Raw genomic sequence first — 27,136 nt, 5'->3', positions numbered from 1 at the left:
TTTGCTTTTTAATATTTTCATGTTTTTGAGAATATTGTCAATCCCCGGATAGTTGAACCCATGAATAAAGAATCTGTGGATATGGAGGGCCAAGTGTAATTGCATATGTAGTAAAAAATAGTTTTGCTTCTGTTGGTCAAAGAGCCAGAACAGATGGGCAGGAAAAAGCATCCCAATCCTGCACCTTCCAAAAGTGGATGAAAATCCCGCTGCCCACAAGACCCTATCCCAAGGTGACCTGACCACATGGCACAGCAATAAGCTGTGTCACTGAGTAATTTTTTTTTGTTGCCTCCCCACCATACATGCACACCATGGCACAAACATACTGCCTATGACCTCCAAGTACCTCCCATGTCCACTTAGATGCCATCCCATTGCACATTTGCCCATGTAATGACTGGGCCTCCAGTCATTTGAGGACTCCTCTCAAACCACAGAGGGTTAAGCTGGGGGGAGGTACATGCTAATGAGAGCTTACATCACATGCTAATGAGAACTTACATCATGCCCAACTGGCCAATCAATAGAGGAGGACCGACTTTTTCAAGAACCTTCCATCAGAGGTCTTTAAAAGGCCTCTGACGCCATGTGGTCTTTTGTCTTCTTGTTTTGGAAGCCCAGCTGACTGGACCTGTGCCAAAAGGGCAGGCCTAAGGGATGCAAGTTGAGCTAGGCAATGAGAGTCAGCTCCTTGCATCCAAAAAACCATCAAAGACTGCAAATCCCATCTCTGTGTGAGTAGTTTAGGAAATGTGTTAGCTAGTGCATCTAGGCTTTTGTTATGTTTATCTTTTAGCTTGCCTAAAATGAACATCTTGTAACTATGCATTCTGTATCTGCATGGCAAGGAGGCCTTGCATGAATGATACCTTATTGTTCTATTCTGTCTATTTAGAATAAAGACCTTTCTTTAAAAGTATCTGCTGTCTCTGTACTCCTATACACATGCCTTGGCTCGGTTGTGCTTGCTCGGGTTAGCAAGGGAAGTAATTTAGTCCCAGTGTGTGCTAAGGGGAGTTCACTGGAGATTCATTGGGTGGTGGCAGCTTGACTAGAGGATCTCAGGGGGTCTCATTCAGCTCATCAGGGAGCAGGAACAGAGACTCCACAGACTCTAGGGGAAATTGAAGGGATCTGCTGGGTCTAAGGGCCAAGAACAGGGTGGCTGTGTGGCTGTTTGAACCCCAGGGATCATCACAGCCCCTTTGATCAGTCACACATGTGATGCTCCACCCCTACAGCGTGTCAATGCATTGGTGTGCAAGTGATACATTGGCAAATCACAATCATGGAGGCCCCCACATACATGCCTTCTTCACCTCCCTTTACCCCATGTTCCCACTGTTGGACTGTCTGGGTTTTGTAGAATGTAATTACATCTGTTAGAGTTGTCACACTTTCATTTCTTCGCTTTCCCACAGCCTTGCACTCGCATCAGGGCATTTATATGTACGCGCGAAGATGCACAATGTCCGCCTTGAGTCAGACTATCCTAGCTTCTTTTTGCTCCAGTTTTTAGCTCTGGAGCATGGCATCCATCCGGTTTCCAGCTGCTTTCAAGGCATGCATCATCTAAATGCCCTACCTTTAAAGCGGCTTGAACCCACTTTATTTTGCTTACCTATTTCACCCCAAAGTTTAGGATTTAATAACTGGAAAGCACTGGTAATAGGTGATCCCTCAGTGATCCTGGCTGATCATGTAATTAGCTTACTTGCTAATTAGCTTACTTGCTGTTCACCGCTATGATCTTTGAAATAGCGGTATATAAATAAAACAAATTATTATTATTAAATTATTATGTGCATTACAGGACCTGTATATTCTTGAAATATGCATATAGTTACTATTACTGTAAATGGCATAGGAGAAAGAAGGCGAACAGAAAGAAATTTGTTTTACTTCTTCCTCTCTTCCTGACACTGTTGAACATAGCAGAGAAGTATTGAGGGAGTAAAAGAGTCAAGCAAATAGGAAAGCTAAGGATCTCAGAGCTCTGTGAGAGATCTCAGAGCTCCATGAAGCTATATCACTTTGGGGGAGGGGGCTTTACAAGTCCCCAAAATCCATTGCTGGACCCAAACTGACATCTTTATAAATCAACTTCCCGTTTGGAATGTGACTGGTATGTCCATGTTGTTGTTGTGTGCCTCCATGTCACTTCCAACTTATGACCATCCTCTGCGATTCAGAGAGTGTGATTTGCCCAAGGTCACCTCATGGGTTTCCATGGCAAGTGAACCCTGGTCTCCAGAGTCATAGTCCAACAGTCCAACCACTATATTATGCTGGATCTCTAATGTGTTCATACAATATGCTATTTTGGAATCACAGGGCCTAGAATCTTTTCTTTAAAGCAATACTCAGATTAAGTTCTTTTGTGTGAGTGTGTTTGTCCACAATAATAGAATACAGGCAACCATGAACACTGGACTGCAACTGTGTGAGATTAGGCTCTTTTTGTGAGGTGTTTCTAAGTAAATTATTAGATGTACTAAAAACTAAATATAGTACAAATTGATTGTGTTTTCATATTTGATTTGATGGCAACATTGTCTCTGTTTTAATTTGAGAATTGTAAGCCCAGAAATAGAAAAAAATGATATAAAAATCTAGAGTTTTAGACTAATAGTTTTACCCATATGGCAATGTGATATATGAGTTGTAGAATCTTATCATTAAGTTTAATACAGAACAAGTACTGTAGGATGAGAAGTACCCATCATACTGGACAATGTGCTGACTCAATACCCATTCTAGTGGATGAGATAACTCAGAGGAATGGGAGCTGACAGTTTTATTATACACAAATTTCTATTTCTGGAAAAGTAGGATTATCTATGTCAAGTGAAGCTCTGTTTTCAGAATACATAATTTCTTCCCATGTCCTTCCCACATGTACAAAAAATTTTCATATTTTTCCATATAAGCCGCTATTAATGTTAATGATGCAACTGTTCACTGTGGTGAAATGTGTACTCTTTACATTTCTCAATAGTAATTTTAAAGCTGCAATTCACATCTCATGGTTCCAAAATGCATCCTATCTGAGTATCCCATCCTATCTAGGTACCAAACTTTTAAACTCTTTTTCATAACTGTGCCAGAAGAAAAAGGGTTGGGGAGATGAACATGCAACCCTGGGCAGATTATGTCAGAGTTTGAAATACTACAGCACAAGCACAGCCAATAACTTCACCCATCATTCATACTCAGATACTTTGAGAATTGATAGGAACTGCCTAAAATATTTTGACTGCAACAAGTCACATGGTCTTTACAGATTTCATGTTCAGATCTCTTTTAAATTGCATCCATAGCTTTCTTTCTTTTTTGTGTTTCCAATTGTGAGTATAAATCTGGACAAAAGAAGATGGATGGATAAAATTGGATATTGAACATTTGGCTCTGAAGCATAACAGAGTTATTGCAATCTTCTGTTGCTATTACTTGCCAAAGAACAGTGATTTGTATTTCAGCTTTGGCAGCAATTCTGTATGATGTTCATTGTTCCCTGTATTACCTGTCTATATCCATTAAGACATCGACTGGAATCCTGAATCACATGCACAGCATGTAGAAAAGCATCCATAGCTATGTATCCTATGTCTCTCCCCCACCCAAACCCACACTTCTAGTGACACTTGCCATTTGTGTGTCATTGGAAGGGAGGCTCAGCAGAGATAGATCCAGATGTTTTCCTGTAGCTGATGCATTGCAACAGGCATCTGCAGGGACCCAAGGAAGTGCTTGGGAGGTCCCTGAAGATGATGTCTTTGAAACCCAGCCAGCTACAGGAAATATCTGTATGTGTTTGTCCCTCTGCTCTCCATCAATATGGAAATAGCCATGATTTTCTAGGTGCATTATTTGAACGATATATAGGTGGAGATTTTGATCGTTTTGTGGTTGGAAAACCACAGTGAGAACCAGCGTGGTGTAATGGGGTTGCCATAAGTTGGAAACAGCTTGAAGGCACACAACAACAGCAAACCACAATGACAAAAAGTGAGTTGTGACTGTATAAATTTGATTTATGCCATTATTATTCACCAAGAGGATTCTGGTGATAAGTAGTATTGAGACTGGAATCATGCTGGATTACAATGCCAGTACAGTTACACTGCTGTAAGGAGTGTAGAAGTAGAAGGAAGACTAAAGACCTAGATGTTAAGGAAGTAAGTCACTGGAGGAATAGGCCTGAATCCTATTGTTAGCCCCAGTTAGAGTACACTCTTGAATGTATGGATTCAGTGGGCCTACTCTAGTTGGAACTAACCAAGTTTCAACTCACTGTCTACTTTGAGCCAGCAGATTCCCCACCCACACACACACACACACACATTTCCTTGGCACCACTGCACAATCCTGGAAAGGTGCAATTGCTAGTGTAGTGCATCAGAGAATTGCAGCCTGAGTACTGTATTGCCTCAGCTGTGCTCAGATGCTGAAATGAAGCATTATTTATGCTGGGATTTTATTTTATTTTTTACAATAGTTATGCCCTTTAACTTTAATGGCATGCATTTGTAGCACCATCCTGTGTATCTAATCATAACTTCTATTGAATCTGATGGTATTCCACTCTCCAGTAATTACAGACTTTTGGGGTTTTGGCAACTGTGTATGGTGCATGTGTGTGTCTCTGTGTGTGTACACATACACTACACACACACGCACATATCAAATGATTAAATGAAACCGCAATCAGCAGTTGCCTGTGAGTATTGCCTGGTGAGAGATAATAGTATAGACCTCTAATTGGCTCTCTCTGAGCTTCCAGTATGACTGATTTCAGCTGTAGTATTACCAGTCTTGCTTCCACCAGCACTATTATCTCAGAGTGACACTTCCATTACTCTGAACGGAGAAAGATGAACGTCACCTGTCAAGAGCTGGTTAATTGTGTTGCTAGATGTATGTTGCCAGGGCGCAGGTTGGACATTTATGAACATAACTGCTTCCTCTGATGTCCGCCATCCTTCAACGATCGATATGACTCTTACAGTAAGCGCATAATTGAGTGAAGGCACTTACCACTGAGGGGGCTGAAGATGAGCCCATTGTGTGAGCTTCATTGTCCATACATTTACCACAAATGAGCTTATATTTGCTCTATATTGTGTCTCACATTGTGGAAATGGAAACTAATGTGCCAGTTTCATTTGTTTTCTAGATAAATGGCCAAGATGTCCAGAACCGGGAAGAAGCAGTGGCATTGCTCTCCAGCGACGAATGCAAGAAAATTGTATTGTTGGTAGCAAGACCAGAGATGCAGGTTAGAGAGAAAAGATGCATTAAGATACAGGATGGTTTGTAGGGAACATACATTCACTGTCATGCATAGATAATGAACAGCTGAAAAAACAACAGTGTGGAGGTTCTTGTCAAAGTGGAGAAAATGAGAATAGATAGCTTTTATCCTTTTGTTCTTCTAGATGTAATCAAAGCAAATGGGAGTTTGATTGCCATTGCAGTAGCTGAATTAGACTTTAAACTTTATAGTACTGTAAGTATGTATGTAATTGTTTAGTATTACTAATAATTTACAGAAATTGCTCATTTTTTTTTAATCCTGTTGATTTCTTAATCTGCACCTTCATCACTGAGGTAATATCACACTGGTTTAAGGTCTTGAATTCTAGGCCTGGGCTGTCTGAGAACTGTGGCTTATAAGTATGGAATTTCAGAAAGATTTACAGGTGCAAGCACATTTGTGCACTACATAGCAAATCTAGTCTTATGTATATACTCACAAAATCCTAGTCACACATGTAGTGTGAAACATATATTTGAAGATGTATAGAAAAAAACCTGTCCTTTTATTTATTAAACAAACTTTATCACTCTGGAGATATTTCAGATTTTTGGCAGAGACACTAGACCATATACTAAAAAAGGGAGAAGTATAGCAAAAAAAAAAAAAAAAAAAAAAAAAAAAAAAAAAAAAAAACCAATAGTAGAAGTAGCAGTAGCAGTAGCAGTAGCAGTAGTTCTTCCTTTTCTATTCCCTTTATATCCCACTGCAAAGGAAAAGGGACATTCTGTTGACATTGTTGTATCCATCTGTCATTGGTTCAGCCAAAGTTGGTTATATTGCCATATGTCTCTTACGTTATTGATCTGATATTTTGCAGAGCTGGTAACTGCACAATCTCTATGAATTACATTGAGTAAATGTAATTCACTGTCACCTGAAATCCTTCCTTGGCTATAGTAGTTATACAAGATTACAGTTTGAAGCATATATTTCCTTTATAGTCTTGCACATTCTAAATGACCCTGATAAAAGAAGCTGTATAGTAGGGCTGAAGAAAGCAATTCACTTTAGGTTTATATTGCTTGGATGTGGCTTTTGCAGGCTTAGATAACCTTCCAGAGCTTCAAAGGGATTGCTGAAACATTCTGCTTATAGGCTTTTAAGGAATTTTGTACAGTATTTGACTTTCTGAATTCTTTGTACAACAATTAGTACATGGAACTTACCATTGCTAGGTTTTATTCCTTCTCTTGTCTGACCACAATAATCAAAAGGTGTGTGGAAGAAAGATTTTGGTTGTAATTTGCAACACATATCTGGACACAGTATAGTTTCCTTGCTAAGATCTGAAATTATCAAAGTGATGGCACATCCACATAGAATATTAGAAATACTTTGATCCCACTGAAATTAATTGAAGTAAAATTAGTCATTGCTAATATGTCTTTATCTTTTTCAATGAAATAATAGTATGGCCAATTTAGAAGCTTCTCGCACCACCTCTGGTGCCCGACTTACCTCTTCCAAATTTGGCTCAAATTCAGAAGTTAGACTGATTTTATCACACTGACTTTCTCTCCAAATGGCTTCCCATTGCCTCCAGTGCTGAATTCAGGCCCTGTAAGTTGCTTTGGTGACCATTTTTTTCAAAATCAAAAGCTTCTGATTTGGAAAAAATGACCGCAGAAGCAACTTACAGGGTCCAAATTGGAGTCAACAAGAGAAAAGTCAGTACAATAAAATCAGCCTAACTTCTGAATTTGAGCCAAATTCGGAAGAGTTAAGTCGGGCACTGGAGGTGGTGTGATAAGCTCCTTAGTCTGGATCCCACTCATAGTGTTTCATGGGCAGTCATCATCTTAAACAGAGCTGTAATGTTCTGTTTGTCCCCAAACCACATGTTGATTACTATTAGAGGAGTCTGTAAAGGCTTTGTTGTTGTTAATCCAAATAGCTGCTGGCATCCTTTTCAGTAATTATGATGCTATGATGTTATGAATGATGTTATAATTATATTAATTTACTTTTCTGGTCATTGCACCATTGCAATGATTAGAGGTGTCCAAAAACCTACCTTTGAAGGCAAGGTGTGCTCCCAACAGAGGAATTTTCAAGGCTCTGGGGAAGAGGCAAGGTGGATGCTCTTGTTAGATATCCTAAATTGAGCTGGGGGGCATTGAACTTGATGGCCCTTAGAGGCCCTTTCCAACTCTAAATTCTTCAGTATTTAATCAGTATTGGGCAAGTTACAATGCCACAGGATGGTGTCAGAGTTGGTAGGAACATTTGTGGTGATAGTTATACTAAAATGTGTCAGCTCATTGTTTTTCTCCATAATATTTGCAAATAACTCTATTCTTTCAGACTGCTGTTATATAGAATGTTGACACTGATACTTGTTTCCTGTTGTATCATTCCCAACTATTACAAAATATTTATTTTACTCAGCTTGCTATAGAAAAGAGTTTATTCAGAGACCCATACTATTTATATGTCTAAAAGTACCCTGAGGGGAACTGGCCAAATTTTAAAGTAGTAGCTGTTTAAAAAAAAAAAAATCTCCCAAGGAACAGCTGAAAAACAAAACTTACCTTAAAGGCACCTTGTCAATCAATTATTCTTTTGTTGTTGTTGTAGCTATTGCAGCTGTAAGTTTACCTGAGGAATCAATAAGACAAATGTGATTGAAATAAATGATGAGGATGCCATTGAAGTTCAAGCAGTGAGGCACAAACTAAGTTGGAGGCTGATAAAGAGAAAGAAACCAATTGTGTCATGGCCATATATTAGTATCTCTGGCTTCTTTTCAAACTGCTGCTCTTAGATGTAAATAACATGACAGCTTCAGTATTATGCAGTATTCTTGTGTACATTTTCTGTAAGGAAATAATGTCCTGTGCATGTATTTCCACTCATTATGAGAGAAAATCAGTGATACTGTTTCAAAAAGGGATAAAAGGCCTAAGAGTCCAATTTTTTTAATGATCTCCCCCGCCACCCCTCTTTTTTTAGAGGCGAACTCCAAGACCACAATATTCCAAAGAGAGTCATTATTATAAAAAGAACTAGTCAGACGTCGCCATTTGGGTTTACCTTATTTTAGCATGCATTCTCCACCAACCTAAAGAAATGTACTAATGTATTCTTTACAGCTGGAAGAAGGATGGCTGGATGATGAAAGGAATGAATTCTTAGAGGAATTAAACTTGGAAATATTGGAAGAACAGCATAATGAAGCACAGCAGTACACAGGCAATGAAGTGGAGCAGGTAGGCTTGACATAAAATGTAGAGCTTGAGATGTAATTGGGTGCATGTTTTTCATAAACAGAGAATCACATTATAAATTTAGAAATTAAATTTCTAGGCTTCACCAGAGCATTGCCACTAAGATGCCACAACTGGTAACAAATGAGAGGAGGATATTTTGAATTTAACAATGAAATGTGACAAGAGGAAGGTCAGACTTCGCATGCATTGTTTGCATTCTTATTATTTTGTCTTCCCACCGTATTAATTTGATTTCCACTTCCCCTCTCCTCTGAAGAATGTCATATAAAATGTTCCTTTATTCAGTATTTGCACATGCTATTTCTTCAGTCCTTAAGCACACATCTTCCCTGATTTTTCCCTGTACATACAGTAATTCAAAACAAATCTACTTTCCACACTTGTATAGACATGTATCTGTGGCTAGAACATCATTTTATTTTGGTGGTGACCAAATGAAAGATAATGGGTAAGAGCACAGGGACATGGCCAATAACTGAATGCACCATATGGACACCATATTTTGTTCATGATTCCTTATTACTTGAATAATATTTTGTGAGAATCTTTTGAATGCCACTTTGAGAAACTGCATATAAATACTTTGAAATAAACAAATAAAGTGACTACTCCAAACATAGTACAGAGTAAAAAAAGTACTGTGTAAATTTCAAAATATCTTACAGTCATTTCAAAAGATCTTAAATGCAGTTGTGGACCTAATCGTACTTCCAGATGGGTCTTTTATAGTGCAGGCACCCTGCCTCAAAGAAGAAAATTTGCAAGTGGTCCAGTCTTCTGAATTATAATCCCTCACAAAGTCACAGTGCTTCTTTTATTTTTTCTGGAAGACAGATTTGGTTCACTGTGCCTTTTGGTTGCACATGCTAGGAGCTGTCCATCTTGGAACAGTGGTTTCCAAACGCTGGTCCTCCAGATGTTTTGGACCTCAGCTCCCAGAATTCCTGACTGTTGGTCAAGCTGTCAGGGGCATATGGGAGCTGAAGTCCAAAATATCTGGAGGACCACAGTTTGGGAACCACTGTTCTATAAGCATTAGAAATATGTAACTCTGTTTCCTTGAAATTCTTTGTGCTCCAACAAGGCAACGGCTTTTCTCTATCTGGATTGCACTACTACACTGGTGGCACATATACTGTATGAAGCATTTATCATGAGCTTCAGTTCTGTACACTCCCCTAACATTCATAATATGGGTTAATTAGTGGCATGAAATGTTGTAATTTGCACTCATAATTAACAATTAATTTGACATATTCACCATGAAATTTGTTCAGTTTGAACTGAAACTAGACACAAGTGGTAACATTGTCAGATGTGGCTTGTACTGTGCAATGTAACTGTGTCACAGTCACCCAAATGCATGCCAATTAAATTTATTGCAGGTAAGTTAAAGAGCATTACTTTGGAATTCCCCTGATCATGTGTTTTCAGTGCAGCCTTGTTATCTGTATTCTGCTGTAGTATTAATGCTAGCTAATGCTTTATTGAAACAGTGACTTCAACCTGCCATATTGGTGATCATATAACCTATGTTTGTAGAAACAGTTCTACAGCATGAGAAAAAGATTAGCCATATTTTCTAGACTGTGATGTTTTCCAAGCATGAGAGTATCTACTCAGAAAAAAAGTTGTTCTACATATGTTTGTATAACTTCTGGTGCTTGTCTTGGCACTGTTGGTTAGTTTAATATGAATCATATGTACTTTAATCCAAAAGAAAGACTAGTGTTGAACAAATCATTTATCTTAGATGTATCAAGTTACTGATGTACCAAGTATCAAGCTGTAGTGGTTGATTTATGCACTTGTGGTTGTTGTTGTTGTTTTTGTGTGCCTTCCATTTGTTTCCAACTTATGACAAACCTAAAGGGCTTTCTTGGCAAGTTTCATCAGAGGGGGTTTGCCATTGCCATCCTCTGAGGCTGAGAGAGTGTGACTTGCTCAAGGTGGCCAAACGAGGATTAGAACCCTGGTCTCCAGAGTCCTAGTCCAATGCTCAGACCTCTATACCATTCTGGTCTCTCTAGAACTCCTATAGTGGATTTCATTATTCTTCCATTAAATTTTGACTGCAGAAGTCAGAATATATTAACAGGAGGTTTGAATCAAGGTGTGTGGGGAGAGCCCCTACATGTGATATATGGCAATCATTGCATAATTTTTAACTGTAAGATGCCATGATTGTCAAGGACAGAGAGGCGGGATATAAATAAAGTTTTATTATTATTATTTATTATAATTTGAGTCAGGGATCACACAAGGCTGTTTAATGTCAAGGGTGAAGTCCTGGAAGTTAAAAAGCAATACATAAGAAATAAATTTGGACAGCCAGCATGATGTTGTGGTTTGAGCTATGACTATGACTCTGGAGACCAGGGTTTGAATCCCCGCTTGGTCATGGAAATCCATTGGATGACCTTGAACAAGTCACAATCTCTCACCTCAGAGGAAGGCAAAGGCAAACCCCCTCGGAACAAATTTTACCAAGAAAACGTCAATAGAGTCACCTTAATGTCAGAAACTGAAGACACATGATAGCAACAGCAAAAGTTTCACTGAGCGCATGAAGAACATATGTCTCATATTCCGAAGCATTTCTAAGGCAGAGGCCATGGCTTATAGAAGGTTCCAGATGTTCCACTTCACAGTTTCAAAACACAAAAAATTGAGAAATAACCCTTTTGCTTTCTTAAAATGCAACAACACAATAGAAACCCTGGCACCACAAAACAACTGCTCAGCAGTACAGGGAGATATTGACAAGTGTATGGGTACCTGTCCAGCCCTGGTGCTTGCAGAAGTGCTAAAGCACTGCTGACTCCATGCAGTGGCAAAAAGTGGTCAAGTAGACATTTCTGCTAACTTTTTGATTTCATGTTTAATTTAGTTTACACTCCAACTGCCTTTAATTGCATTTGTTCTAACTGTTGTGACCTATTGGCATCAATTTCTTCTAATAACAATGCATAAAATAGTACCTAGTGGGCTTGTGCTCTTCAAGGTAATAATGAGGCTTTGTATGGAAGCCACTAATTCCCCCACCCACTCAATGTCCATCATTGTTTCACGCGAATCCAGATTCTAGGTAGAAAGGAAAATAGCAATTATTAATAGAGCAAGCTCACAAAATGCTTTCCCCTGTTATTGGGGCACAGCATTCCCCCATCCCATTTTATTAGTACTAGCCATTATGCTTAATTGCATAATTATACCTCTTTACAGGAGAAAACACATTTGCCGGGTGTTCTGGGCTCTTAGATTTATTGTAAATACACTATGTGCACTTTGGATGTGTAAAGGAAATAGGACAAAATGGCCAACTCTGCTATTTAATTTGGGGGATGGGAGAAAGAAGAAAGAAAGAGGCCCTCTTCACTCTGCTGAAAAACTAATGCTGTTTGCATTAGAGGTGCAATAAATAGGTTCAGTTAATGGAGTGCGAGTTAAGAGCCATCCACAAAAGTGCTTGACATAATGCCCAAAGCAGACAGACCATTTTGTTTCAGTTATACTGGAGACTAAAGTTTAACTTGATGTTTTCAAAAGGAACATATGGTGACATGCATATGTAAAATGCCTTTGCTAATGCCTTCAAAAAAGAGAACATCTATAAGCAATTTCCTACAAAATCATTAGGAAGGCAAGAGATCAGAGCCAAAGAAAATGTGTGTGCACAGCACATTATCTATACTGACAAAGAGCATAGACAAATATGTCTTCTGAAAATTTGGTACGCAAGCCACCCTGCTGGTCCTCTAGCCTATGAGACCCAAGTTATCTATACAAAATTACTGCCAACTGAGAGCTGCAATTATAGCTGCTATTTGGATCAGGCTTGCTTTTTAGCAAAACTAACCCCTCTGCCAATTCCTTCTGGTACAGTGCCAGTGTGAGCACAAATATCTGCTGTAAAAGCCCCCGAGGCTCAAACCGTATTCCCATTACCATTACAGTTTGCTGGGAATGACATTCATTCCACAATTTGAAATTCAGAGAGAGGAATACTATAGTGATAACACACCACGCTCCATTTCTCTTATGGATGTTGCAGGTTCATTAGTAAAACAGTTACCCCAAACCTTCTTTATGTTTGATTCTGTCACAACACAACTCTTGTACAAGGTACCAGGGGAGCAAGGGCAGAATGCAGAGCATGAATGTGCATCAGAATGCACATCCAAGTGCAGATGTCTGCCAATGCTGTTTTCCTGTCAGCGATATGACCAGGCGTGATGCCAATTTGAATGTGGATTTTTGTTTAAATCAGCACAGTTTATCACATGTAGTAGTCCAGTGCTGTAATGTACTTACGTTTGTACTGAAAACAAGATAACCACCTATGCCAAAGCAGATTCTTTTTTCTTTTTTTTTAAAGGCGAGTAAGCATACTCTATACTACTACTATTAATTAATTAAATACTAAGTAAAATGGCTTTACAAAGGCAAAGCAAACAGCTTCCTTAAATAGCAGGTGCAGGCATGTGGCAAAAATGAGAACACGTGATAAGAACATAACTGATTTGGAACTGGATTCTAGCTTGCCCTAGTACAGATTAAAATTTCTTTCTCCTACTACACAGTTAGTGTGCAGATTATCATAGGAATGAGACTGGTCACAATAACATTATAAATTAAGAGAAATTAAATTTCAGTTTAATATAATCTATTATGTTGTGTGCTTCAAGTCATTTCCAATTTATGGTGATCCTATCATAGGGTTTTCTTGGCAAGATTTGTTCAGAAGTGGTTTGCCATTGCCTTCCCCTGAGGCTGAGAGCATGTGACCTGACCACAGTCACCCAGTGGGTTTCATGGCTGAGCTGGGAATTAAACCCTGGCCTCCAAAATCATAGTCGAACACTCAAACCATTATGCTACTGTGGCTCTCATATAATCTGTAGTCTGGACTAATTATGAACCCTTTGGTTTTACAGCCAAAGAAACATGAAGAGGAAGATGGCACTACAGATACTGCTACCTCTTCATCCAATAAAGATAGTGGAGTGGGTCCCACAGATGAGAGCCAGCGTAATGACGAGAGCTCAGAGCAAGAGAATCCACCAGAAGAGCAGAACAACACAACCATGCAAAGCCCTCAAGACAATGGACACAGCCAGGAAAATCTGGGAAGCATTGAACTTCAGTGCAACAAAAGCTTAGTGTCTAAGGAATACATTGAATCTGATTTTGTTGATAACCAGGAAGAGGACTGTGAAAGGTTTCGCCAACTGCTGGAACTCAAATGTAAGATCCGAAATCATGGAGAATATGACTTGTATTATTCTAGTAGCACAATTGAATGTAATAGGAGGAAGAAAGATGGTGTTGAACATGAACTTCAACTGCTCAATGAAGAACTGAGGAACATTGAGCTTGAATGTCAGAATATTATGCAGGCTCACCGGCTCCAAAAAGTAAAAGATCAGTATGGAGACATTTGGGCACTACATGGTAGTACTTTCAGAAACTATAGCACCACAATAGACCTTCAGGGAGGGACACTGGATGATATAATAGAGCACCCAGAGAAATCAGACAAAGACAGTTCCAGTGCTTACAATACAGCAGAGAGCTGCAGAAGCACTCCACTGAATGTAGAGCGATCTCCTGATAGCTCTCTCCAGCGCATGATTAGCATCACCAACAGGAAAAACCTCAGGAGCACCATTGTGGCTAATCAGCTGTCTTCAAGGCAGAGTAGCAAGGAGACAGCCCCTAACAAAACTAAAGCTACTGAACAAAACAGTTCTTTTGAAGAAAAAGAATCTGTTTCAGAAAGTAGTAAATCAACAGAGCAAGACAAACAAAGCCCTGAGCATATTCCTTATCTGTCCCCCTATCATAGTTCATCGTACAGGTTTGGAAATATACCTGCACATGCTAAGCATTATCAAAGCTATATGCAGCTGATACAACAAAAATCTGCAGTGGAGTATGCCCAAAGCCAGATCAGTCTGGTGAACATGTGCAAAGATTCACAGAAATGTACAGAGCCCAAGATGGAATGGAAAGTTAAAATAAGGAGCGATGGAACAAGGTATATCACCAAAAGACCAGTAAGAGACAGAATCCTGAAGGAACGTGCCTTAAAGATTAAAGAGGAGCGCAGTGGGATGACAACAGATGATGATACAATGAGTGAAATGAAGATGGGTCGTTATTGGAGCAAAGAGGAGCGGAAGCAGCACCTGGTACGAGCCAAGGAGCAGAGAAGGCGCCGGGAATTCATGATGCGTAGCAGGTTAGAGTGTCTTAAGGAAAGCCCACAAAGCAGCAGCGAGGGCAAAAAGGAAATTAACATCATTGAACTCAGCCACAAAAAGATGATGAAAAAGAGGAACAAGAAGATCTTGGACAACTGGATGACTATCCAGGAACTTATGACACATGGTGCTAAATCCCCAGATGACACACGAGTGCACAATGCTTTTTTATCAGTTACTACTGTATGAATATATCTATTCTGAAAAAGTCTACTACCACTTTTGGTAGTGTACGATTGCCCCGTTCAAAGTGGCATTTTTAAAATATATTTTGTGACTGTTTATAGTTTGGCCTTTTTTGTAAGGAAATTACTTGGTAATTTTACATTTCCTTTTCATACAATAGTATTTTCTTTAACTGGTAATTTTGCAATTTTTCTTTACTCTGCAATATATTCATAATATTCAAAACTTTGAAAAAAGGAGTAGCCAATTACTTTCATACTGAATTTTATGTACTGAAACTTAATAACTGGATCTTTTCCTCTAGTTTCCTTTTTTAATACTTTACTAATTCTACAATGCCAAAACAAAATGCTTTATACCTTATCCTTGCTTATTGGCAGCATAAATTTTCTAAACGTGTATGTTCCATCTTTTCATAATTCATAAGCCACATCTCCTCATGAAACTTCTGAGTGACATTTTGTTCAACAGCACATTGTACAGTACATCTCCTTTTTAAAATTATGATTGTCTTTGTCCAAGTAAAGTGTTGGTGAAGAATTCTCCCGTGATGTGTAATGGCATTCATTGTGTAGCTAAGTAATATGTGATAATTGTGAAGATCAAAGAGAAATAAATTATTTCTTATCTTTAAGGGAAAAAATTCAAGGGCTGCTTTAATTTTAATTCACTATCTCTTGCAGACATGATATTTGAAAGCCACACTAAAATGTCAGATAAATGAAAATTCATGTGGATTTTTATGTGCTCCCTTTTCTAAGCTTTCAGTGGATTCCTGTAATTCTGCTGTCATTAATACATACCATTTTAAAGCAGGAGATAGATTATTGGGGAGACATTTTTAAGGTTGAATGATTCCCACCCTTGCCCTGTTGGGCACTGAATCTTTAACCAGCATTATTTCCCCACCCCCTGCAAAAAAATAATGTTAATTTAATGCAAATATTGTTTAAATCCTCTGCTAGATTTTTTTCATGTGATGTCAGGCAATAGTTATATATACCTCATATATTTTTCAGATGTGTGTGCTGCTAAATATATAACATGAAAATGTGATCAGTTGATGACTGAAAACACTAGATTGCTTGAAGTTCAGTGTGCAAATCTGTGACTGTTGTGATAAGTGAGACATCTCACATAGTTTTTTAGGACTGCAAACCTTCAGTTTAGTAATAAAGAAAAATGTGGAGAAGATGCATAATTATACACTATAAAATACTTTAGTTTTGCTGTTATGATTGGCAGATGTAATTTCATTTTCTAATTTTAGTGAATAACACACAGTCATCAATATGTAATTGAGAAATGTTTTAGAAAATAACATGATATGCTTCCCAGATGAATAACATTTTTCTTCTTTCTATCCCTATCTAGAGAAAATTGGTTTTCAGTTGCAGAAAACACTTTTATTTTTCTCTGTAAGATCAATGGCAACATGAAATGTGTCATATCTTTTTCTCTTTTACCAGGTTTTCATGCTAAAAGTGCTATGTTCAGCATTAAAAATTGACACTAGTTGCTTGGGGGAAAATTGCCTTGAAACAAACTGCGTAAGACATGTCAATTTTGCTGTTCTGTTAGAGAATTACTAATGTGTGTGATCAAGACTAAGGAGGGGGAGGACACATTGAGCCAGCATTTTTTTAACCTCTAATCCTACTTTGTGGTTATGAGAGGTTCTGTCAAGTCATCTACATTGGTGCATTTCTAAATGAAAACTGTGCAAATAAAATGTGTGTCTTTATCTGAAGCTGTGCAAACTATTTCTATGCATATCTACTCTAAATCAAGTGCCACAGTGGATCCATGATGGATTACTACAATTATCCCAGGGCTACCACCACAGTATCACAGTCTGTAATTATCCTACTGCCATGATACCATATGTGAGATTCCTAATAACAAATTTCATCAAATTTTCCCCATTAACTACCATTCCAGAATCTACTGCCCCTTGTAATCATTCTACTGCAAATGACCCCACAATATGTAAGCATGTGTGAATGCATCCCTATTATTTTTCATCACTTCACCGCTACATTGTAGTGATCTTGGGCGCTGGGGTGGAGTTTGTGGAACTGTTATCAATAATTCTTATCTTTACAAAGCACTTTAATAAAAACTTGCTTGCACTATATAACCTAAGCCCTTTTTATTTTTATTACTTCTTTCCCTGACTATAGTAGCTGGGCATATGTAGAACAAAAAGGTATGGGTATCGTTAAAGAAATAAATATGTAGCAAGCTTTGTTGTAAAACGAGAGACAGAAATGTATGTGTGTGTCCTTTTCTTTAAAGGATATTAGATAACATTAATCCTGTATGTCTGTTATGTTTGCTGTGGGAGGATCACTGAGGAAGTAAAGTTCCATTTCCCATTCAACCAATTGCCAATTCCACTGCTGTAACAGAAATTTCAGGAAACTTAAATTTCTAGGATTGGCATAGCAATAGAATGGCAAGAGGACCTAGTAATTGAAAATCCATAAGTTTATTTCCAATTGTCGACAAAGGAAAACAATGAACTCAGTGGAATTCAAGTTCCAAAAGCTGAGACCCCGAACAAGACAAAATGGCTCTTTTTATATTATTCAAGACAAAGAAGCTTCTTCAATACACCTGATTGGCTAATTACAATTTAAACATACAGAATTCTTACAATCAGAACAGAAATACATGCATACATTAAAACTGCATCATCACTCCTTACCCCCTCCTGTAGGAATTCAGTGGCTTTCCTCCTAACCTTGCTCCTGAATGTCCTTATCTCAGTAGTTTATGTTATGTCTTTTTACTGGTGCCAGCTTCCATCCAGGTCAAGATGCACTCCTTATTCCTTTGCTCTAGTTTTCTAAACTCCAAGCCTTTATTTCAAAAACCATCTCTCTGGCTGACAAAGGTGACTCCATCTTTCTATAGTTTTTTTATTTCAACAAGGAATATTTCCACCACATTCCCCCCTTTTGATGTTTCATCAATATTCATATTGCATGATACTATCAACTATGACACTCTAAACTCAGAACAAAACAAACCTGTCTAGCAGTTACCAAAATATTAATATTCTTACCATCACCAGGCAATAACATCTTCCACTCGGTCCAATTTCAGAAAGACAATGTATAGCATTAGTCAAACACACATATTCTCATTGCTTTTAACCCTTTGACACTTTTGTTGGATCTGATTCTCTGGAGTTTACTCTTGACACCAAGCTAATCTTCTAATAGTGATGTATTGTGTATTTGTTTCATCAATAGGAAAACTCCACTATAAAGAATATTGTATCTGCTGTCAGAATCACCTCTCATTGAGAAACTATAATTTTTAGCCTGGTTACAGACTCTTGCCAAGCAACTGTTACTATGCTTCTCTGGACTACTCTCATAACAGAATAGGAATGCCCAGGGTGCCGCATGTTTCAGATGTTCCTCCACTCCAGGGGCATCTTCCATCTCATGTTTCCTCAGGGAGATCACTATGGAATAGCTCTTGTTGTGTAATGCCATTTAATCAGAATAGATCTGGCCTTCACACTTTAAGACTATCTCCAGATGTATAAAAGTCTCCCTCCTTTCAAAGAGCGTCCTGAGAAAAAACTTACCATGCTTGACTTGAATTTTATGCCAATTCCACAGTTAACAATAGGAATCCTGACGACAAACACAATTATGTCTTTGATCATGGAGCTTGATGAGCTTATTTCTTCTTTTCAATAGGATTGCTTTATTAACTTTATTGTGAAAATCATATGTTATTGCTTATGTCAGGAACATATGTGCATGTATATGTAGGCTTATGTTTTGGGATGTGATTTGATTTGAGAATATGTATGATTGAACTTTATCACTTTTAGCATTAATCACTTATAAAAACCTCAGACAACAAACAGAAACATAAATAGAGAACACAAACAAGGAATATAGACAGGAAAAAGAGGCAATGTCTCTGGAAAAAAATAATATTTTGATGGAGCTTCAGCTCAAACTTGATTGAAGTCCAAGGTGGTGCCCATTTCAGCTTCCGGGGTGTGAAAATGGGACATGCACCTGTATGTGTATTCTTTTTATTATTTTTGTGCATCACTTATAACAAACATATAGGAAATCATAAAAGAGAAAAGGGGTGATAGAGAGCATTTGAAATCTTTCTTTCAGAGGAGCTGGCGTAGAGCACCTGAAGCCCTGGAAAGGTGCAGCCTAGCTTTTCTTGATTGATGGCGAAGTAGAGCCCACTCAGCTTCCGGTTGTAAGTGGGGCTTAAACTTCGTTCCTCTTGTCTGTGCCCCCCCTTTTCCCAGGCAAAGGAAAAGCAAAAACTGAAAAATACTAATTGACAGGTTATTAGAATGTTATGAATACATTAAAGGTATACTTTAGCCACATTTCATTAACTCCCCTCTTATAGGCTTTGCTAAGATATTTCTCTTCTAGAATTTATGTCTCACTGCTAACTTCAACTAACAACAATCTCCAGAACCTCGAGGTCAGAGCCTTGGGTCACTCTGAGCTCTTATGTCTTAAATCTTACTCTTTTGCCTGCATTCCTGGGCCTCTCAAATTCATTCCAATGCATGTACCTTTATTTCTACAAACTACATTTATATGCATACTAAATATGAAACTTTAAAAATCTTCTATCTCATTTGAATCCACAACAGTTTGACAACAGAACAGGGAACAGGAAAAAACAAAACTATTATAGAATGACTTCTTTGCTTTTTACTCAGGACTCAAAAAATCAGTTCATGCTCTTTTTTAGTCACTCCTCTCAGGCCAAAATGATATATTCTAGCTTGGAATTAGGATACAATTTCACACATGCTGGCTTGAATTTAACTTGATTAACTTTGATTATGTCTGGCAGTGGAAACCAGAATTTGAATTTGTAAAGTGTTTCCAAATTTTCTCTTGCTACAATATAATAGAATACCAATCTCTTTAATACTTTCATATCGTTCCTTATTCCATTCCAGAACCACATAATAATTCAACATAGGATCAACTGGCTCGCCATGTTATTTTTTCAAAATAACAAAAATTATAAATTTCAATGAGTGTGAATCAAATTGACAATCACTAATTAACCAGAATATAACAATTATATTCTGGATCGCTGGGTTCCAAAATCACAAAAAGAAACTTCGGGTGCTTTCAAAAATACATTTAGATATTATAAAAATAAAAATTCAAACTAAAACAATATGCAAAAATTCTCAAAACTTAAAAATATAAAAATAGTTCTCAGCGTCTGTTATAACAAGAAATCATTTCAAAAACTTTAGGCCAGAAATTTAAAACAAAAAATAAAAACAATACCAATTACTGCAGTCAATAAGCAAGAATCAAAACAAATCAAAATATTCAAGAGCAAAATTAAAAATTAAAACCAGGAACAAAGAATGATTTAAAACAAGCCAATTTAACATGACATTGGCAAGACTTTGCAGGCATCTTTGAGCTCAAAAATACAAAAGCTATGGCCTCAAAAATTAGCAGTTGAAATAAGTACAAAACAAGCACACAATATTCAGAAAAAGCGAAAATTCAATAGGCCAAGGAATAGGCCAGGAAACTCATGGATCACAACTTAAAACTCAAAAAATAAAAAATAACCAGGTAGCAGCAAAACTTTGCATGACCTCAGGCATTCGAATGCTCATGATTGCAAGAGCTGTTTCAGCCTAGCACAGCTGTAGCCTTACAAAACCAAAACATCCTAACTTTTCCCCAGGCTTCAAAAGAATTCAGGCCTAACACACTAATCTTATCAACTTTAATTGGAAAAATAATTTAGCTGGATTGCCAATCAGAAGATTACAGGTCAATAATTTAAAATCCAAAAAGCACAATGGAGAATTCAAAAACAAAAAGTCTCTTTGGTCTTCACTTAAAAACAATTGCATTTAAAAAAACATATATAAATTCCCAAAGGCACAACTTAAACTTCATTTTAAAAAACCCATGAGAGCATCTTGAGGCCAGAAAATAAAAACAAAATATTGAGCAAAAAGCTGCTTGCCTGTAAATTTAAAAATATCAAAAACAAGCTTGCATTCTCTGGTCAGATAGAATCCAGTCTGGCTGCTATTGATGTAATATGAACTCTCTCTACAAACACACACACACTTCCCACTCAAAGAAAAACAAACCATCTTAATGCAATCTCTTTTAACAAGCATCTTCATAGATCACCCTTAACAAGACATTTACTATTTTTTCATCTAAGTCTAAAGCACAACATCTATTCTATGAACTTAAGGGGAAAAAAAAATCCTTTGCCTTTAAAAATAAAACAAGCTTTGAACTTACAACGCTGTGCTGCTCCATCTCCTTTAGCCACAGCCAGGAAAAAATCTCTCACAAACAAGCCTCGAAGATAATTCCCCAAACGTTTGGCCAAAACTCACCAAATGCTTAACTTTCAAAATTACTATTAAAACCAATCACCAAAATCACACCAAAAGCTCTGCAAAGTACCCATGTTGGTGTGCAAGTCACCAGATTGGCAACACGAAACTCCATTCCAGGTTTTCTTTCCAACATAGCTTCTACTATTCTAGCTTTAGCCAAAGGAAAAGTTTTAAAATGCAAACCGTGGGCTTTCCCCTAACCCCCCTTTCTCTCTCTAACTCCAGCCAGAACTCAAACCACTTGTCCATCTGCACCAAACCCATTTCTAAATCTTTCTCAGCCACTTAAACATACTCAAACCTTCTGCAACATTCTTGAACCTTCAATTTCAATTCAAACCTTGTTTATACTTTCCTCTGTAAACATTTTCCAACCATTATCCAAACCATTATCAACTCGCTCCATAAGCTTTCTCCTTTCACACACCATCATTTTCACATCCTCATACCTTCAAACACTTTCTTTTATCTTTCTCACAATTTCCTCCCTCTTAGATAACTTCCAACCACAGTCCAGTTCACAAAATCAGGCCACAGCTGAAGCTTACTGGCTAAACTTAAAACTCACTATTTTATTATTACTATGCCATAACAACAACACCACTATAAAGCACTTCTTTCTGCCCATCTTCTTAAAACTTTCACTGACAAAAGAATTTGCAATGTCTCTGGGAAGGCACAGGCTTAATATTCAATTTAGATTTTCCTTTGGCTTTAAATGGGTATGCATTCAAATTTAGGGCAGAACTTTCCCAAAGGCACTGATCATTTAAAATCATGAAAACCTCAAGTTAAAACACCAATTTTCCAAAATTTATCTACAATATACACAAAGGCAATTTCCAATTTTTATAATTTAAACAATTTCAATTTCCCCAAACAACAAGTTTCTACCTCTGGGTTGCTCCTGGCCACTGTCTAACACACAAAGCTAATTCAAAATCCTCTTTTCTTGTCATGTGGGGGCCTTCTTCCCTGATTTGCACCTCTCTCTACAGAGTCTATCTCTATCTTTTCTATCTCTTCCACAATTTGGGCCAAATCAATCTGAATTTTGAACACAGCTTCTTTAATACTAGTTAATCTCTCATCCTTTTTAAACACCAATTCTCTGCAATTATTCAACCCAGGTGGGCTTTTTCCAACAGTCTTATACCAATAGAAAATATACAAATAATCATTGAGTAACCCTCTTTCTGGCTCCAATGTTTTAGAATACAACTGCAAGACAATGTCAATATCTATACTACCCTCTCTCGGCCAATTTCGCAAAATCTGACTCCAAACATCTTTACACAAAAAGATTAATCGCTCCTTTTTCAAATGTTTCTCCATGCCTTTCCTAAAACATTCATCAAAATGACCAACCATGTAATCCAAAGGAGTTTTACCTTCCTCAGCCATCCTTAGACACAAAACAACAAAAGACCACAAGCACAATTTCAACAAAACATTCACTATAGGATTAGGATTTAAAAGTACACACTGGACAGATTGCAAAACCCACAAATCTCAGACACTACATACAGACAAATTCCACACGTTATATACCCACGTTTTACTCTTTACTGGAGCTCAACAGTCTTTACTGGAGCCTCCACCACAACCAGACAGAATGAAACAAAATATCACAACCATAATTTATACTCACAATAGACCAATGCTCTCCTCCAACTCTCCACCAGCACCTAACTTCTAGCTATTTAAAACAAAATACCACAGAAGGGAAAGGTTTGCCACCACACAAAAGGTAAAACAATTTATTGGCACTTGGAGATCAGTAGATTAACACAACACAACTGAGCAAGTGCCTTATACTTCCACACTGATCCCACACTTTGGCAATCAATACTTACACCACAATCTGCCTCCTTTCAGTTCCCAGTTCCTTGCTTATGTTCCCTAGGGGCCCGGTTCCTGAGTTTTGGCAAGAAGGCTTCTCTGGGCAGAACCTTTGCTACTGGCTCAGCTAACACAGGGAGGGGGTCCTTTCTCCCACTCGCATCCAAAGATTTGGACCGGTCAACGAGGCTCCCTTTTTAGTGCACTTTCCCCTATATTTTATACTTTACCTGTTCCTGAAGAGATGATTCTTTTTCTATTTTTTCTTTTCCCTTTCCTTTTTCCCCCAGTGAATTTTCAAATTACTAAGTGGTCTCACATAGGCTAAACTCTGTTCCTACCACTGAGCCAATCCTTATGTTCAGCCCTTCCAATCAAAATGTTGGATGGCGCCAGGGCCTTCTCACAAGGGTCCGCTCAATGCCAAAAACACACAGAGCCTGCAGGAAGATAAGTTCTTCCACTCTTTGCCAATTCTTGCTTGCCTTTACTCCTGGCTGGCTCGCCAAATATGTAACAGAAATTTCAGGAAACTTAAATTTCTAGGATTGGCATAGCAATAGAATGGCAAGAGGACCTAGTAATTGAAAATCCATAAGTTTATTTCCAATTGTCGACAAAGGAAAACAATGAACTCAGTGGAATTCAAGTTCCAAAAGCTGAGACCCCGAACAAGACAAAATGGCTCTTTTTATATTATTCAAGACAAAGAAGCTTCTTCAATACACCTGATTGGCTAATTACAATTTAAACATACAGAATTCTTACAATCAGAACAGAAATACATGCATACATTAAAACTGCATCATCACTCCTTACCCCCTCCTGTAGGAATTCAGTGGCTTTCCTCCTAACCTTGCTCCTGAATGTCCTTATCTCAGTAGTTTATGTTATGTCTTTTTACTGGTGCCAGCTTCCATCCAGGTCAAGATGCACTCCTTATTCCTTTGCTCTAGTTTTCTAAACTCCAAGCCTTTATTTCAAAAACCATCTCTCTGGCTGACAAAGGTGACTCCATCTTTCTATAGTTTTTTTATTTCAACAAGGAATATTTCCACCACACTGCCAGGCTCCATCTTGATAAACTTACAGACAGTGACATCACTGAGCGGGTGCAGGGGGTTCAGACTGCATCAGGTGAAATTTCATAGGTGAGGTGTGGCGGAGGGATGAGTGCATCCCTCATGGTTTTGCCATAGCCCTGCCCCTCTGTCGAAGGAGCCGAGGCAACAGCGAATGTACTGGAGGGGGGAGCACTCCCCTCATGGCTTTGCCACTGGTCCAGATCCTTTCCTGGGCAACGAGCCGGGCTAGTAATGAAGCCATGAGGAGAGAACAGTGGGAGATAGGACAGGGCAGGCTGCTGCCTCCACTACCCTCTCAACAGCCCCCTCACACTGGTTGTCACCATGTTTGGTGATACCTTTGCTCACAGGCATTACTTACTTGATATCTCCTCACTTGATATGTAGTTTTTATTCTAATTGTGTTTAGCTGAAACTGGGAACCCCATAACCATTCTCTTGAATACCCCCAGAAGTCTTCAGTCTGGCCCAGTAACTGTTTCTACAAATTTCCTCCATCCTGTCACTGGCTTTGAATTACTTAAGAGAGATGGAAATCTAGTGCAATATGTGGCAGAAGTTAAGTTCTGCACTTCTGCATTACATGAATACCTGGAAATTAGTGCCATTGACCTCATGGAATTAACTTCTGACCTGACAGAAATTTATTTTTTGTGAATTTACTTGAAGGCAATTCTAGATGTGTTCAACCAGACTCACACGTGCATTTGTGTGTGTGTATTGTATGTATGTTGAAGTCACCTGTCAACTTATGGTGACTCCCATGAATTTTCATAGAGTTGTCTTAGGCAAAGAATACTTAGAGATAGTTTTACCAGTTCTTTAATCTGAAATATAGCTTACAACCCCTGGCAACTCCAGAGCCTTAAGACACTTGAGCATCATTTACTTTTCATTTATTTGGTGTACATATGTGTGTGTGTGTGTGTGTATATATATATATAAAAAACCATTTTCAGAGCTCTTTACCAAATAAAACTATAAACTATAAAAACCCTGACCAGTATTCTATATCGGCCATTTAAGCATGCCTCACTAAGTAAACCCCTCTTGGTGCAACCTGTCCCCAAACCTGATGGAAACATCACTCACACACCAGTCAATGGCTGAATGGATTTGCTTTTCCCCATGCAACTAATGTTCATGGGGGATGGGGTTACGATTGTGGTAATAGTGTCACAACTGTGGCTATGTAGCAGTCATGAATACATACATATCCATAACTGTTACATATTCATGATTTCTGTTTAGTCATGCTTGTGACACTGTTTCCCAGAGGCACCTCAATGGCCATCAAGGGAAACCTAAGGCTGGATTAGAATTTGACCCATCATAGCTACCCTTTTAACTTACACATAAAAAGTAGGGTTAGTAGTAAATATTTAAAATCAACTCTACTGATATAGACCATTTTGGGTGGGTTTTTTCTGTTCTGTACTTTCCATTATTTTAGTAACAATTAATTAGGATCTTCTGCCATCAAGACTCTTAAGATAGTGTTTCATGATAATTTTAAAAAATGAAATCTTACATTGATAAGGGAGGAAAGCTTCACCATCCTTCCATAAATGAATGCCCACTATTGCTAAATCACAAAATCCCTCCCTCCAAACTACCTCTACTATCAGGAGCTGCACCAAGCCATAAAGATCTGTTCTACTTCCAGCCCTTTCCTGCCAACAATCAGAAATGACTCCAGGTATAACTCCTCTTCTGCCGCCATGACTAGCAGAACAAACCTCCATTGCTCAGTGCAGCTGCTGGCTGTTAAGGTAGGTTTGGGGAGTTGTATCAAGAGATTATATGTACAGTAGTTAAATATTCTTAACTGCATCTGTGATGTAGCATATTGGCCCTTATTTATAAGAATTAGTAACCTTGAAAGATTTACTGAGCGTGTTATTCTGATTTTTTTTAAGGTTGTAAAAAGGAGATAATGCTAAAAATATTCAAATGGAATATTGGGAAATTTCTGTAGTATTAAAAGTACTGAAAATTCTAAAATGTCTTTCAACTCACTGAAATTTTCAATACTATGGTTGCCAGCTTCTGATACGAGAGAGGCTGCTATGCCTTTGTAACTGTCTGATTGGGGAATATTCAACAGCTGAAAACAGCATTTTCAATCACATTGTTGCAGTTGTGAAAGTTAAGGATAGGGGACCAGTGGTCCTCCAAATGCTGGTGGATTACAACTTCCATCATCACTCACCACTACCTGTGATGATCTGATAGGGGTTGCAATCAATATTTGGAGGATGTACTCTATCTCAGCCCTGTGATAATAATAAAATAATAATAATAAAAGTTTATTTATACCCCACTTTTACAATGTGATTAAAGCGGCATACAGAATATCAATAAAATACATTACAATCCATAAAACCAATAACACAGGATTAAAAAGAACAATACTCAGCCAGCTGAGTGGGGGAATCCAAAAACATTACAAGAGCCGTGCCAGGTGGAGGGCTAAAACCATATGATCAACAGTCATGGGGGGAAAGCTTGGGAAAAGAAGAAGGTCTTAAGATTCTTCTTTAAAAGATCCAAAGAAGTGGTGGAGCAGAGCTCGTCAGGGAGATTGTTCCATATTCTTGGGGCCAAGATGGAGAAGGCCCGTTGTGAGGTCCTTGCATAACATGCATTTGGGATCTCCAGCAAATTTTTCCCTGCCAACCTGAGTGTGCGGGGCGGATTATATGATAAACATATGACTAATCATATACTGAAGACCTACTGAAATAGAACTTCATTCAAATTAAGTTTAGAATTTCAGCCTTATCCTCTCC

At 38.1% G+C, this 27,136-nt stretch overlaps 1 protein-coding gene across 1 annotated transcript in view; it reads left to right on the top strand.

Annotated features, from left to right (window-relative positions):
• The window catches only part of LOC149312252 (PDZ domain-containing RING finger protein 4-like), a 145,962-nt gene extending 130,883 nt beyond the window's left edge, over nucleotides 1-15,079 (top strand). Inside the window, exons 6-8 of the mRNA XM_089526830.1 lie at nucleotides 5,180-5,281; nucleotides 8,416-8,532; nucleotides 13,491-15,079. Of these exons, the coding sequence (XP_089382956.1) occupies nucleotides 5,180-5,281; nucleotides 8,416-8,532; nucleotides 13,491-15,008 (1,737 nt within the window). The 3' untranslated portion in view covers nucleotides 15,009-15,079. The remainder of the gene's footprint in view (nucleotides 1-5,179; nucleotides 5,282-8,415; nucleotides 8,533-13,490) is intronic.
• The last annotated feature ends 12,057 nt before the right edge of the window (nucleotides 15,080-27,136 follow it).

The sequence above is a fragment of the Sceloporus occidentalis genome, unplaced genomic scaffold (genome assembly GCF_023333645.1).
Source record: "Sceloporus occidentalis isolate IW3139 unplaced genomic scaffold, rSceOcc1.0.p SCAF_5, whole genome shotgun sequence".
In the NCBI taxonomy this organism is placed as follows: Eukaryota; Metazoa; Chordata; class Lepidosauria; order Squamata; family Phrynosomatidae; genus Sceloporus; species Sceloporus occidentalis.
Note: the sequence above shows the minus strand (reverse complement) of the source record. Positions and strands in the feature narration are given on the sequence as shown.